Source organism: Neomonachus schauinslandi, chromosome 4 (assembly GCF_002201575.2).
Source record: "Neomonachus schauinslandi chromosome 4, ASM220157v2, whole genome shotgun sequence".
Classification (NCBI taxonomy): domain Eukaryota; kingdom Metazoa; phylum Chordata; class Mammalia; order Carnivora; family Phocidae; genus Neomonachus; species Neomonachus schauinslandi.
The window spans coordinates 43,015,977-43,030,992 of record NC_058406.1 but is presented as its reverse complement, the minus strand read 5'-3'; the positions used below and the strand labels follow the sequence as shown (position 1 = coordinate 43,030,992).

Sequence of the window (15,016 nt, the reverse complement as noted above, 5' to 3'; positions counted from 1 at the left end):
TAGTAAAGCTCTGCTCCGTGCTGAGTGGCAAGCAAGTTAGATATGGTCCTTGGCCGCACAGAGCTGCGTGCCTGGCGGGAAGACAGGCAGCTACCCGAGCAGTCACTCTGAGAGTGATCGGTGATCAGTAGGGGCTGCTGTGGGAGAAGCTGGCCTTCTGGGCGGGGGCGTGGGACAAGGAAGGCATCCTAGAGGACAGGATGGTGATCCCGAGGCTGGGAGGATAAGTAGGTGCTGGTATGCAAGGGGCACAATGTGTTTTAGAGTGAGCATGGCACAGTTGGAACAGGGAAAGGGCTATTGATGAGGCCAGCAGCAATTTATTTGTTTTTCCCAGTTTTCTGTAATAACAATAGCAAAACATTGATTGTACTCATAGAATGTGTCAGGTACTGTTCAGTTAACTTTTTATAACTCTTCTAAATCCCCACGATAAACCTACAAGGTAGGTCCTGTTGTATTACCATTTAGCAGATGAAGAAACTGAGCACAGAGGGGTTAAGTCATGCGTCCCGAGCTACACAGGGTGCAGTCAGCAAGAAGCACTCCAGGAATCCAGGCTGCCTGATTCCAGAGCCTGTGCAATCCCATGCAGTGGTGTCTCCACAGTATGCTGTTAAAATTTTATTAATGCAAAAATATTGATTTCCTTTTTTTAAACGAAAGGTAGGACTTAAATCTGCTAGAAAATTAGAAATGAAAGAGTTTGCATCTGCAAAGTCGGTGGCTGTCTTAGAAGTGTGTGTTGGAGACCAGACTGAGCTGGCTGCGTGGACACCGTTAACGCTTATCTCTGCCCGGCTTGTCTCTCTCCAGGCACAAGTGCTTCTCTGGGCCGGGTGTCATGGAAGGCCTGCTGTCAAGATGCAGAGCACTGCCCGTCCTGGCCACCTGCAGCCACCAGCTCTCTGGGTCCGGTCCTCACAGGTTTTACCACTGTGACCCCGAGAGAGGGAAGCGCTTGGTGCTGTCTCGCATGTTCCAGCCCCAGAACCTTCGGGAAGACCAGGTGCTCTCTCTCGAGGGCACATCTGGCGACCTGACCTGTAAGAGCCAGCGGTTGATGCTGCACGTGGGCCTGATCCACCCAGCAAGCCCCGGCTGTTACCACCTCCTGCCTTACACCGTGCGAGCCATGGAGAAGCTCGAGCGGGTGATAGACCAGGAGATGCGGGCCATCGGGGGGCAGAAGGTCAACATGCCCAGCCTCAGCCCAGGGGAGCTCTGGCGAGCCACCAACCGGTGGGACCTCATGGGCAAGGAGCTGCTAAGACTTAGAGACAGACACGGCAAGGAATACTGCTTGGGACCCACTCACGAGGAAGCCATCACAGCCCTGGTCGCCTCCCAGAAGACAGTGTCCTACAAGCAGCTCCCGTTCCTGCTGTACCAGGTGACAAGGAAGTTTCGGGACGAGCCCAGGCCCCGCTTTGGTCTTCTCCGCGGCCGGGAGTTTTACATGAAGGACATGTACAGCTTCGACTCCTCCCCGGAGGCCGCCCGGCACACCTACAGCCTGGTGTGCGAGGCCTACGGCAGCCTGTTCCGCAGGCTGGGGCTGCGGTGCGTCAGGGTCCAGGCGGACGTGGGCAGCATCGGGGGCACCGCGTCTCACGAGTTCCAGCTCCCGGCCGACATCGGGGAGGACCGGTTTGCCGTCTGTCCCGGCTGCGGCTTCTCGGCCAACATGGAGACACTGCACTGGCCGCAGACTGACTGCCCGGCCTGCGGGGGCCCACTGACCGAGGCCAGAGGCATCGAGGTGGGGCACACGTTTTACCTGGGCACCAAGTACTCCTCCATTTTCAATGCCCAGTTCACTGATGCCCAGGGCAGGCCATGCCTGGCTGAGATGGGCTGCTACGGCCTGGGCGTGACGCGGATACTGGCCGCTGCCATTGAAGTGCTGTCTACGGAGGACTGCGTTCGCTGGCCCGGCCTCCTGGCGCCTTACCAGCTGTGCCTCATCCCCCCGAAGAAGGGCAGTAAGGAGGAGGCGGCCGCCGAGCTCATGGACCACCTGTACGACCTCATCACGGAGGCCTTGCCGCAGCTCCGCGGGGAGGTCCTGCTCGACGACAGGACCCATCGGACCATTGGAAACAGACTAAAAGACGCCAACAAGTTTGGCTACCCCTTCGTGATCATCGCGGGCAAGAGGGCCCTGGAGGACCCGGCACATTTTGAAGTTTGGAGCCAGAACACCGGTGAGGTGCTCTTCCTCACCAGAGAGGGAGTCACGGAATTTCTGAGCCAAGTGCGGGTTGTCTGAAAGCCCCGAGCCACTCCCACCCCATCCTGCAGCCTTGGTGTTCATTCTAATGCTGCCTTTTCCTACACTCCCTTCCAGGGCCCGTCTCTCCAGAAACAAGGCAGCTCATGGAAGGCAGGAGCGTGTTAGGGAAACTGACTTCTATCCAGTCCTTTGTTTAGACTATTTGTATTTCAAGTCGGTGATTCCATTCTCTGGGCTGACCTTGCTGCCACATACCATTCCTCTTCCATTCCAGTGTGGAGCTTCTGTGAGGAGGCAGGGGGCAAGAAAGAGCTGCTCCTCTTGGCCCTTGGGTGAGTCACTTCCCTTCTCTCGAGTTTCCCATGTAGAGGGTGGGAGGGGCCGGTGGCCAAGGCCCTCCCAGCTCCAGCAGTCTGACCCCTGGCCACTTGCTGCACTTTGGTCTGAAGAGCAGGCCCACCAGCCCTGCTCCACTTGGACAAGTCCCTTCTCCTGCTGGGGCCTCAGATTCCCCATCTGTGACATGAGAAAATGGAACTAGATCTGTAAAGTCCTTACAGCTGTCGCCGGCGGGTTCCACAAGAGGTTCATGACAGGCGGATCTGGTTCCTCTGATCCTCCATAGTCTAAGCTACATAGAAAGTTGATAGAATTAGCTAATCGCCCAAAACACCACCTCCAGAGATGTGGCCCTATTGAGGCGGCTGAGCGCCGAGATCCTGTTCTGCTCATTGAATAAAGTCAGGCTACCGGGACGAGCCTTGCCTGTTCATGAACGGTGGTAAGGCCTGCCGTTTTCACCGTGAGCAGCTTCCTACCTGAGATTCTTCTGTCCTTTCTTTTTCTACTATTTCTACACTCTACTCAAACAAAAAAACCCTACCTTTGGTGGCTGGGAGTATGTTTGAAACCATTTCCTCCCCCAGGTGTGAGGGATAGCAGGCTTCCGGTGTCACGGTGAGCTTGTCCTGGGAGCAGAGCTGGGTCCTAGAGCCACGCCAGGGGGCACATACCAAGGTGTCTGCCTGAATTCTGTGGGAAACCAGGATCAGACTTGAGCCACCCCAGCATACTGCACTTCTTGTCTTAGCCAGTTGCTTCCCAGCAGGGTGTTACTGCTCCCACAGTTACTGCCCAAGCACACACCATCAGGTTTCCTAATGTATGTGGCAAGCCCTGATGGCCCCCAGACCTACCGCTGGCACTCTGGGCCCAGCATTTGGGCCAGGAGATGCACATTCTGACATCAAACCTAGAAAGGCTGGATTGTAAGTCAGGGGACCTTCCCCTTGGCTACACTTTGGTCCCACCCAGTTCTGGTTAGGGTCTGGGGTGTGGCCTGGGCATCGTGCATTTTAAAGCTCCGTAGATGATTCTAATGTGCAGAGTTGATTCATGGTTCCCAGCGTACTTCCAGGCAGTGGCCGTCCCTGAGCGGCTTTGTAGCTGAGTGTTTCTTTGAGTCATTTGCTCTGTACATTATCAGATGATGTGCGCACTCTGCTTTTAATGGTCTGCTCATTTATTTGTTGAGGGCCTGCCACATACCACTGTGCTGTGAGGCACTTTTATATATCCTTTTCATACCTTAAACTGTGCAAGGTGGGTGCTGTTCTTCTTTTACAGATGAGGAACCTGAAGCTCCATTCAGCAACTTGAGGATGCCCAGTGTCAGAACTAGAATCCGAGTATTGACCAACACCTGTGCCGTTCCCATCACAACTGCATGGCCTCTGCCTAGACGGAAGTGATTTCAGTAAACAAAACTGAATTATTTATGTCTGTCTAATCGAGTTAGCCCCAAATAGATGAGCACTTAGAATTTGTGCAAATTTGTCTTAATATTTTAAAAAATTTAATTCTTAACTGAAGTATAGTTGACACACAGGGTTCCATTCATTTCAGGCGTACACTATAGTGACTCAGTAATACTTGACGCTGTGCTCACCACAAGTGTACCCGCCATCTGTCACCATACACTAGTACATGCCATTGACTATATTCCCTGTGCTGTACCTTTTATCCCTGTGTCCCATTCGTTCCATAACTGGAAGCCTGTACCTCCCACTCACCTTTTTTTAATTTTAAATCTGTGCTCCGTAAGCTGATTTATGGAAGTTGGAGGGCTAGCCTAATGTAAGCACTTTTTAAAACGAGATTTCAGGAATAGAGAACCAATTAACTTTAAACTCTTCATAAATGTTCGAGTCACAGAAGAGTTTGAGGACGATACAGAATCATGGAAGTTTAGAACAGGAGGACTTGGGGCCCGCCTGTCCATCCCTCCTTTCACAGATGGGAAGCAAGCCTGGGGTGGGAGTTAACCTGCCACACACCATCTGACTGGCAGAACACCTGACTGCAGGCCACGAGCTGTGTCCCCTAAATCAGGCTACCTCCAGTCGCTCTTGAGAAGTCTGGCTAGATCAGCCTCTGAACTACAAAAGCCTTGTAGGTGTGAAACAGGTACTGTCCTTTATTTTCCAAGGGAGACAAATACAGGGAGTACCATGACTGGCTCAAGGGCAAGCTGAACGGAAACCCAGGTGCCCTGATTACTAAGCCAGCATGTCTTCTAAGAAGCCAGGGGCAGTACGCTCTGGTGGAAAGACCAGAACCTGGAAGAGACATACTCCTAGATCCACCACTTACCAGGGATGTGACCTTAGACAAATTACTTGCCCTTCATGCGTCTCCGCTTCTTCATCTGTAAGATGTGCTCATGGCAGTGCACCTCCCAGGGGGTTGCCTAAGCTCGCTTACGTGAAATACTTAACCCTGTGCTGTCAGGAAACACTTCCTTCACTCCAGACGACTTAGGATCTGCTGGTAATGTATCTCAAGAGCTGGATCTAGTTTTCTTGATGTGATGCTTTATAACCTTCCTGGGGAGTGCCACGGGCAAGAATTAAGTGACACCCATGGAATGGCTCCATCGCCTTAGAGGAAAGACAGATACTCAGACCGTGTACCTTACTCTCTCCTGTCCGAATTTGCCAATGTTACCTCTTGCCATAAATTGATGAAATGGGGATGCTGGCAAAATAACAGACATAGGATGTATTATCATTGCTCATTCCTTGGGGAGATCTAGAAGGAACTGGCCGGGAAATATTTAGCAGAATTAATACTTGGGGACAAAAGCTGGTGCATAACAAAACCATTGTGTAAATCAAGCCTGGAATGTAAATCAAGGGCTCCATTAGTATTCTGTGTTTTAATGGAAGAAACACCTGCTGGGCTGTCAGTAAAGACTTGCAGAAATCTGTTGAAATTGTCGTTTGCTTAACTATTTGAGTGCCAGGGAACTTCACAGAGTTCCCACCATCCATTTCTACACCAAGATGCCAGAATGCTTTTTAGAATGGATTACTACACATCCAAGGGCATGTAAGGTTTTGTTTTAGAGTTAGGAAAAGTTTTATAATGTGGAAAATGGTGAACTTTTTATGATGTTATTGCAAACTTAAAACTTGAAAAAACTCAAGATGCTGCACTTAATTTAAAGTAATGACATACCTCATAGTGACCCACACTAGACACTGTGGAGTCAGACTGCCTAGGCCACTTGATAGCTATCTGACCTTGTGCGAGATGCTTCCTCGCGCTTCCTGCGCTCCCTCCGTGCACCAGGGACAACAGTGGCTCACAGCAAGGTAAGTGGCAGCTGCCCTTACACTAGGCCAGTTAGCCCTTTGCATGTCGTGGGCGGGGGTGCATGTGGGCCAGCAGAACGGGGTGGCATCTTTAGGGTCCCCCTGTTCAGATACCACTTTGGTGCAGGGATGATGTCCACTCCTGTTAAGCCCGCCGCTCTGAAGGCTGCTAATGAGCTTCCATGGTTAAAGCCTAGTTGTTCTTGGCTAAATAAAACTGTAGGGCTAGGAGAGTGAGGAGGAAGCACTTACTGGTTAATGGTGACTGAGGACACGCCATTTGCAAGGGAAGAACTTGTCACCCAGGCTCACCCAGAAAGCTCGTGGGCTGATAGGAGCCCTACTGGCAGGTTGTCGAGTGCTGTGGGGAGTCCGCTGCGGGCTCTGGCAGTCTGGCTCTGCAGGCTAGACTCTTCTGCCCAGGCAGTTTGGGGACATTGCATGACATTGAATGCCAAGACTTGACCACAGCACTGGAGTGAACAGGCAAGGGCAGCTGGGTCTCATGCCAACTCTTCAAAGGCAGAGGCCCAGTCTTATTGTTGGCAGGTATCTCTTGAGGGGCTTAGGGGAGTCATGAATTGAAATCCTGGCTCTGCTTTTCACTAGCTAGCTAACTTTGGGCAAGTTACTTAGCCTCTCTGTACCCCTTTCCTTGTCAGTAAAATGGTACTGTAAACTACTAGCCTGCTCGAAGTGTCAGGCGGAGTGAGCGAGCCAGTCCGCATAAAGCACCAAGAACACGGTCTGGCGCCTCCTCAGGGCTCAGTAGATGGCAGCTGTTACTAGCGAGCCAGGCCATTATGCACGCCCCCTGGAACATGCTCCTTGCCTTTGCTTCGGGGTCCTAACAACCCACACTCACCACCCTTCCCAGGTCCCTCTCCCAACTTCATGGCCCATATCCATCATGGGTGGTGGCTTCCACCCATAATCTGTTGAGAATTCACCACCCCTTCCTCTGGGCCATCAGTTAGTAATTATTTGTGTACCTACTATGTGCTGGGCCAGGTGCTGGCAGGACAAATGTGCACAGGTCAGGGTCCCTGATTCAGTTTACAAAGAAGTGGGAGGAACCATCCAGTAAGCAGACAATTAAAATGCAGTGTGGCAAGTGTGGTAATGGTACAGGTGCCATGCAACATGTGGGATAGGGGGCCAGGAAGGCTTCCTGGAGGAGGTAGCCAGGCCTGGTTAAGCACTAGATGTTAAACAGGAAAGGGAGGAAGAGTTGGGGGTGGAGGCAAGGGTGCAAGTGAGAGTAAGAATGCTCCAGGCAGAGGGAGCAGAATGTGCAAAGGTCCAAAGCTAAGAGCATGGCATGATTGGAGAATAAAAAAATAATTGTCCTAGAGTGAGCACTTAGTTTGAGGCAAGCTGTTCCATGGGTGTCACATAGATTAATTCATACAGTCCTCACAGCACCTGTGTGAGGGAGGTGCTGTTATGCTTTGTGTTGCACATGAGGAAACTGAGGCACAGGGCCTGAGGCCATCAGCTAATGAGTTGCAGGGCTGGAATTGGAAGGCAGGTAGCCTGGCTCCAGAGTGAGACTCAGGCCACTGCACCCTGCTGCCCCAGAGCTGAACCATGTCTGGGATGGCTGGGCTAAGGTGGGAGAGAGGAAGCCGCAGGGGTGGGTAGGGGCTAGACCCTAAAGGGCCTTGAGTGCCACACCAAGCATGTTGGTGAGGGAAGGGGGAGCCGCTGAGGGCTCCCAGCAGGGGTGAGGACTTGCTTGTTGTGGCTTCATTTCTAGTCCTAGCCTCCATGGCTGGCTCCTCAGTTTGCGCTCTACCACTCCCCTAGAGACCAGAGGATGGCGGAGGTCAGAGAAGGCAGGGCCCATGGGCCAGGGAGGCCAGAAGTCTTCTTGGAGAGGGTGCAAGGCAGGCACACGGGCTTGAGCCCGGGAATGCCATTGCTCATGCTTGTGTGTGTGCAGATGGGTCCTTGGAACAGAACTCTGGTTTATTTTTTCATTCATTAGTTCATTCATCCATCCACTCATCAGCGCACACACACAGCTCCCTAGGTGTCACAATCACTGTGTCAGGCCTGGGCACTAAGACAAATCCCCATCTGGCCTCTGCCCATTGAGAGCTTTCCTTCTGGAAGTTTTTGTGCAGTGTTTCTCAAACTCAGCATTATTGATAGTTTGTCAGACGATGCTGTGTTGTGGGGGCTGTCCTGTGCACTCGAGGATATTTAACAGCATCCCTGGCCTCTACCCATAGATGCCAGTAGCATCCCACCAAGTTGTGACAACCAAAAATGTCTCTAGACATTGACAGGTGTGCCCTGGGGTGCAAGTCACCCCTGTTGAGACTTGTTGGTCTGATGCTGCTGATCTGCACAGAGGTGCGATGGACAAGCCTATCAGGTAGGTGTGTTGACTCATTGAGAGGGAGGCCCCGAGCAGTCTGTCCTCACAGGCACGGCAAGTCAGCAGCTACCAGGGTCCCAGCTGTGGTCTGCAGTCTGCCATGCTAAGTCACTCCTCCCCTTTCTACTTCTGCTCCCCCTAGCCAGATAGAGGGGCAGGGCCGAGCCAGGAGCCCACAGGAAGGACTGGGTGGTGGGGATGAAGGTGTCAGAACTTGGGTTTCTCAGGGGTGTCCAGGAAAGAGCTGAGTAAGCCATCTGCTTCACAGATGAGTGAGGTGGCACACCGGGACCCGCTCTGCCCCAGGACAGTGAGGCTGCTGCACTGGCCGCCAGGGTTGCTGCTGACCAACTGTTCGGCCTCGTACATAGAGTGCCAAGTTCTTACAAAGACAGCCAAACAGTCAGTCTCTAGCTGGGAGAGCCTCGGTCTGGCCTAAGCCAGGCGAGGGTGGAGGCGGGACTTCAGCTTCCAGGCCACAAGCCACATGCAGGGACCCGCACCTGGAAGGAGAGCTGCGTGGTTGTCAATATTCCACAGCAAACTGCCCTTCAAAGACAGTAAAGCACACAGCACAGAACCTCAAATTAGTCCATCTTAAGGACAGCAGCTGGTTTCAGTTTAATGATGTATTACTTAGCTTTGCTACAGTAACAACCCCCAAATCTCATTTATTTCTCATTCACGTTACAATCAACGGCTGCAGTCAGCTCCTTCAGCTCTGCTCCATGTCTTACCATTCTGGCACCCAGGCTGATGGAACAGCCGCTAGCTGGGAAGCATGAACGCACCACGCAGTGCTCTCCGGCCTCCCGTCTGGACGAGCCCACCCCCGTCCCTTTGCCTCCCCCGTGGGATGGGGCGGATACTGCAAGCAGTCCCGTGGCTACACCCTCTAGGAAAGAGGGAGCGAACAGCTGCACACAAAAATACAACCTATGACAATGACTCAACTGCCAAAAGATGTTTAAAAGGCACAAAATCCTAAAATGTGAAAACTGGAGAGGAACTCAAGAGTCCACCATCCAAGTCTGTCAGTTTGCCCTACCACACAGATCAGGAAAACTGGTAAACTTTCTAGGGGTTTTGCAGGATCCCGGTTTGTAGGTCTTTACAGGTGCAAAAACAGGAGCCAGCTTTCGTGACCTCATCTCACTCCAAGAACAGTATCCCCAAAGAGCAAGCCTCTCGGCTCACGAGAACCTGGAGGTTGGAGTCCCTCAGCCTGAATGCCTTAAAATTATTTGTGTGGTTTGTGTATACGCGTGGTTTGAGGGGTAGCTTCTCTGAGGCCTCTAACATCGTAAAGGTCCAGCCAACTGGATCCTGAGTCTGTGTCCACAGGCCAGGACCTCCTCAGGTCAGCTGCTGTGGTGACTGTAAGATGGTCCCTTCAGGGATAGAGGCTGGTGGTAACACAGCTCACAGTGAGTCCAAGGATGTCATGACCAAGGTACAGAGTTGTGTATCAACAGAATAGACTGGAGACCAGCTGGAGCTTGGCACTTTGACCAGAGAGAATGTAGTTCAGGGAAGTCAGCAGCTCTCCCCCCGCCACTGTCCCCAGGGTGGCAGAAATAAAGTGTAGGGCTCAGCTGATTCAAATGTGCTGGATTCCAGGCAGAGGCGAATGAGGGAGGAGATCCAGGGGCCCTGGCTCCGCCTGGCTTGGTTACTTCACCTGGTGCACTTTTCTCCCCTGGAGGTAATTCCTACAAAAAGCAGAGGATCCTACACAGACCAAAAATGCTGGTGTCAGGGCTTTTACAAAGTACCTGCAGTGAAAACAACAGAAGAAGGGGTTAACTGAATTGTGATCTTAATCATCCATGCACCTCCCCAACCACATTCAAGGTGAACCTTTGGATGTGAGTCAACATTAAAATGCAAGTTTAGCACATTTATTTTTTTGGTGGTTTACATATCTGGCAAATTAGCATGATCCTCTCCCCCCTACAACCTAGCCAGAACATTTGGGCCAGTCCTCTAGCATCATGTATGCCTGTGGCTAAACATGAAATCAAACTATGAGAACATGCTTGCTTGCTTTCATGCATTCATTCCTTCATTCAACAGTGCATGCCCAGGGTAACTTGGGCCCTGTGCTAAAAACAAAACCCATCATCCCTGCTTTCAAGTCCTGAGGGGAGGGAGATAAGTAATCAATTAATGACAGCAAAAACAACTGTAGAAGCATTTGTGAGGTACAGCCTTAGTCCAAAGGGCATGATTCCCTCTCTAGGAAAGGGGAATCAAGAAAAGCTTCCTGGAAGATGCCTTGTCCATCTTGACTTTAATTTAGAAGAGGGGTAGTGATGAGGCACGGGGGAGCAAAAGCGAGGAAGTGCAGGGCACCAGAGCATTTGCTGTTGTTGGGGCATAAAGCAAGTGGAGTGGGGCAGGTCGGAGAGGTGGGCAAGGCTTTGGCCTCCCAGATTGAAGAGTGTTAGCATTACCCAATGTGCCTGGATCTGGACCGAGGCGGGGCGGGGGCTGTATCTTAGCTCCACTCAGTTCAGGGTCTGAAGTTGCCAGAATCCTGTCCTGAGTAGCCTCTTACCTATGTCAGTCATTTAAGAAGTAAACATTTCTAATAGCATTTACATTTTCTGAGAAGCATGAAATTGGCTTTCCTTCACAGATCTACTTTGTTTAGATTTCTCCCCCATTTTTTGGATGGGGAGAGTGGACCTCAGGCCTTTAAAGAATTATGGTAATAATTTGCTAAATAATGGAAAAAATTTGTCTAGAAACTAGAAGGGAGATTTAGTGCCAGAAAAAAAACCCTGCTAAGAGAAGTCATCATTCATATCTGAAGAAATCTTCACCTCCTGCCTGACAAGCCAAAGCAGAAGCATCAAGAGACCAGCTGGACTTCCTACCAGGTTAGTCACCACATCACCAATTCCCATCCAGTCTGCCTCTGAAATCTCTTTGCCAATCCACCCCTCACCTCATGCATCACCATCAACTAGTACACATAAAATCTATATACTACTCTGTAAATTTTACCTACACATTCTCTGTGGCTCCATATACCACTATCAGGATAAAGTATGCTCCTGAGCAGGGCATTCAAGGCTTTCCTGAATGGCCCTAGCCCAGCTCTCCAGCCTCTTTCCTACCATGCCCAACCACCCTCATGCCCAATACATCGGGCTCCTTTAGCCTAAACGCAAGAGCATTTGCTTTGCTCAAAGTTTAGGGGAAAACAGTCCAAGAGTCAACTTACAAATCCACTGAGGGGATTTCTTTATGGTCCAGGAACACCCCAAAGCTGAACAAAGAGACAAAAGCCACATCCAGCTGGCTGCCATAGCTACTAACAAAGATGCACTCTTACAAAAAGACTGCCCTTTACAGTTTACTAAAGCACTTTGACTCCTGCTCTCTCACTGGCTCTCAAACACCGGAGAACAATGTAGGCAAGAATTAGTACTCCTACCCGAAAGATGAGGAAACCTCCCCAGGGAGGCAGTATGTGCTTACAGTCACACAGCCGGTAAATGATGGCGTGTGACTTCACAAACCGATGTTCTTTCCATGTAACAATATCAGGGGACACAGGCACAAAGCAAAGAGGAACAGGAGTGCCAACCCTGCTGTTTTCAGGTCCCACAGTCAGGCAGCTTGTCCCTTCTCAGACCAGCCCCATTCACTTCTCCCAGTCTGAGGGTGTCCTGGCTGCAGCACAACAGGCTGAGTCATACTGAAGCCTGTTTGGCCAATGACCTGGGCCAGGCTCCATGGCTGCCATCTCAGTTTTGTGTCAGGGCAGAAGGGAGGGCAGTACAAGGCAATCCATCAGCAGTGCAATGAAACCCTGGCTGTATCCCCGGGATGGCACCTGGGCACCTTCCCTGGTCTGCTCGGCCTCATGAAGGTGGACTCACCGGGGGTGCTGCAGCACCTGCAGTAGGGTGCTCTTGAGAGGCACCCGGTAGAGTTCTGTCCCGTCTTCATCCTCAAAGTAGACCTGCAAGAATAATAGAGGAGCAGGAATCAGACACAAATACAAGGTCTCAGCAGCACTAGGCACGCTGAGGCCAAGTCTAGGGAAAAGCTAAAGAGATGGCAACTGTAATTAGTTGAATGACTCCTTTATAGAGTTGTGGAATATAAAGCACTCAGTCCTCGCGCGTGATACTAAGAAAAGTACTATGGGCTCCATTTTCCAAAGATAGAACGAAGGCTCAGAGAAGGGAAATAACTCACCAATGACACCCACCTAGCAAACAGAGGAGCCAAGATTCAAGCCCAGACCCACGCGTCTTCCCTTCCCTAGCAATTCAGTCCTAGACCCCTTCGATGTGGGGGAAGCAAGCTATGGTGGCTCAAAGCAGGGGAAGGGCCCGAGGAGGAGGAGAAGGATGGTGGCCCTGTGCAGGTGTCCAAGCCCGTGCAGGGTGAGGCTGGCAGGGAGGGGTGCCAGAGCCCGGTCAGTGGAGGGCAGTCTTGCTGGGAGCTGGCCAGCCTAAGCCAGGTGAGAAGGGTTACCTGGTAGGATGGCTGTGCAAGATGAGGTGTCAGAGCCCATGCAGGTGAGAAGGGTGTCCCTGCATGGGGACAGCTGATACAGGGTGTCTGAGAATTAGACGGTACAGTATATCAAAGCTAATTTCCTTTTTTTTTTCCTCAAAGCTAATTTCCTAATTTTGATGGGTGAGATTATGAAGGAAAATATCCTTGTTTGTAGGAAACTGACACTGAAGTATTCAGGGGCAATGGGGCATCAGTTGGCATCTTACTCTCAAATGGTTAGTAGAAGAGAAAGTCTTTGTACTGTAAGATGTGATTTAAAAAAAGAAAAAAAAAAGGTCCCAACAATGGAACAATGGAATATTATTCAGCCTTAAAAAGGAAAGAAATTCTGACACAGGCTACAGTATGGATGAAACTTGAAGACATCAAGCTAAGTAAAATAAGCCAGATACAAAAGGACAAGCAGTATATGGTTCCACTTATATGAGGTTCCTAGAGTAGGCTCATTCATAGAGCAAGTGGAATGGTGGTTGCCAGGGGCTGGAGGAAGGGGAGAATGAAGTTACTGTTCCATGGGTGCAGAGTTTCAGTTCGGGACGATGAAGTGGAGACGGATGGTGGGAATGGTTGTACAAACATGTGAATGTACTTAATGCTACGGAAGCAGGGACTTAAAAATGGTTCAAATGGTAAATTTTATGTTCTGTATCATTTGACAAAATTTTTTTTGAATTTTTTAAAGATTTTATTTATTTGACAGAGAGAACAAGAGCGCAAGCACAAGCAGGGGGAGAGGGAGATGGAGAAGCAGACTTCCCGCTGAGCAGGGAGCCCAACATGGGGCCTTATCCCAGGACCCTGGGATCATAATCTGAGCCAAAGGCAGACACTTAACCCACTAAGCCACCCAGATGCCCCGACACAATTTTTTTTTTTCTCAAGATTTTATTTATTTATTCATGAGAGAGAGAGGCAGAGGGAGAAGCAGGCTCCCAAGAAGCAGGGAGCCCGATGCAGGACTCAATCCCAGGACCCTGGGATCATGACCTGAGCTGGAGACAGACGCTTAACTATCGGAGCCACCCAGGTGCCCACAATTTTTTTTTTTAAGGCAGTAAAAACTTGCTCCCCTCACCCCCCTGCAAAAAATATCCCATCCAGGAACAAGGTAAAACATCTCTTACCTCTAAATTATCAGGGCAGTATTTCCGCTCTAAGTCCCAAGAGGGTGTTTCACCAAACATCACCATTAGATGATCAATAAACCTAAGGATATAACATGTACTTTCTAGGTATCAATAACTCATGATCTATTTTCCTACATCACAGTCCCTGGACACCCATTCAGAGAGCTATCAAAAATGTACAAAACATGAAATGCAGGCCTAAGCCATTTTGAGCCAAAACCATCTGACTTAAGCCAAAATGAATGTGTATTACTTGTCCTGTTATGACATAGTAATTTTCTTTAAACTGACTCAGGCTTAACATTCCTTACATTTAGCCACATTCTAAGCATTAACCCTATGAAATCACATGTTAAAATTGCTAGTTATATTTTTTCTAATACACCCTTCAGTTACTATGCATATACTACCTAGAACGACTTCGTATCTCACCAGAGATATGTGTCAGTGCTTGACAAACAATACTGTGGTGCTCTACTTACTAGCCCAGTCAGGATGATGGTGAGACTTGTGTCTGTCATTGCAAAGCTAGTTATAGTTAGTAAAAGGAGAAATCAGCTGCAGGATAGAAAGGTTATGCCAAACCAGACTGTTAATCCTCTATTCTCTTCCCTCCTCAACCAAAAATCCACTTGTTCCTCTGCTGAGACAGTAAGGAAAGAGCATGCCAGCAAGAACAGAGGGCTCTTGGGCAAGTAAGTACCTGGAGTCCTCGTGAAAAGTAGCGATGAAGTCCGACTGGGCGTGCTCCGGGTACAGAAAGAGCACGGGCCAGCTCAACCTGCCCTGCTCGTCTACCTTCAGCCTGGCTCCATAGGGGTTCTCCGAGCTGAGCCCATCCAGGAAAAGTTCACCTAGACCTTCTGAGTCTGAATCTTCATCCCGACCAGCAGCTTCAGAGACTAGCCTGATGTTCCTAGCCTGGATTAAAAACAGAAATACATACAAACCTTATTGTGTGGAAGGATGCAAGCCCATTTCAACAGCAGGGAAACCACCATACTGTGAGCTCCCTGAGGCCAGCTCTACACAATTCATCTTCATTACCCCTGAGGCCTAGCACAGCAGG

The 15,016-nt window shown here is 50.3% G+C and overlaps 2 protein-coding genes across 4 annotated transcripts in view; one reads left to right on the top strand and one right to left on the bottom strand.

The window, feature by feature from the left end:
* The first annotated feature begins 790 nt into the window (after window positions 1–790).
* PARS2 (prolyl-tRNA synthetase 2, mitochondrial) lies at window positions 791–10,995 on the top strand. Its single transcript, XM_021684336.1, has 2 exons — window positions 791–2,568; window positions 10,920–10,995. The coding sequence occupies exon 1, from the start codon at window positions 845–847 to the stop codon at window positions 2,270–2,272; it is 1,428 nt and encodes a 475-aa protein (XP_021540011.1). The 5' UTR covers window positions 791–844; the 3' UTR covers window positions 2,273–2,568; window positions 10,920–10,995.
* TTC4 (tetratricopeptide repeat domain 4) overlaps window positions 8,892–15,016 on the bottom strand; it is a 23,778-nt gene continuing 17,653 nt past the window's right edge. For 2 of the 3 annotated variants that reach the window (XM_021684337.1, XM_021684338.1), the window contains 4 exons: window positions 14,651–14,868; window positions 13,945–14,026; window positions 12,172–12,254; window positions 8,892–10,053 (listed from right to left, as the gene is read on the bottom strand). In XM_021684337.1, coding sequence (XP_021540012.1) covers window positions 9,951–10,053; window positions 12,172–12,254; window positions 13,945–14,026; window positions 14,651–14,868 — 486 coding nt within the window. In that variant the 3' untranslated portion in view covers window positions 8,892–9,950. The remainder of the gene's footprint in view (window positions 10,054–12,171; window positions 12,255–13,944; window positions 14,027–14,650; window positions 14,869–15,016) is intronic. The other variant, XM_044914527.1, reaches the window with a different exon arrangement.

What these genes read in the sequence shown, in the direction of transcription:
- PARS2 (XM_021684336.1), top strand. Translation starts at nt 845, where the DNA reads ATGGAAGGCCTGCTGTCAAGATGCAGAGCACTGCCCGTCCTGGCCACC.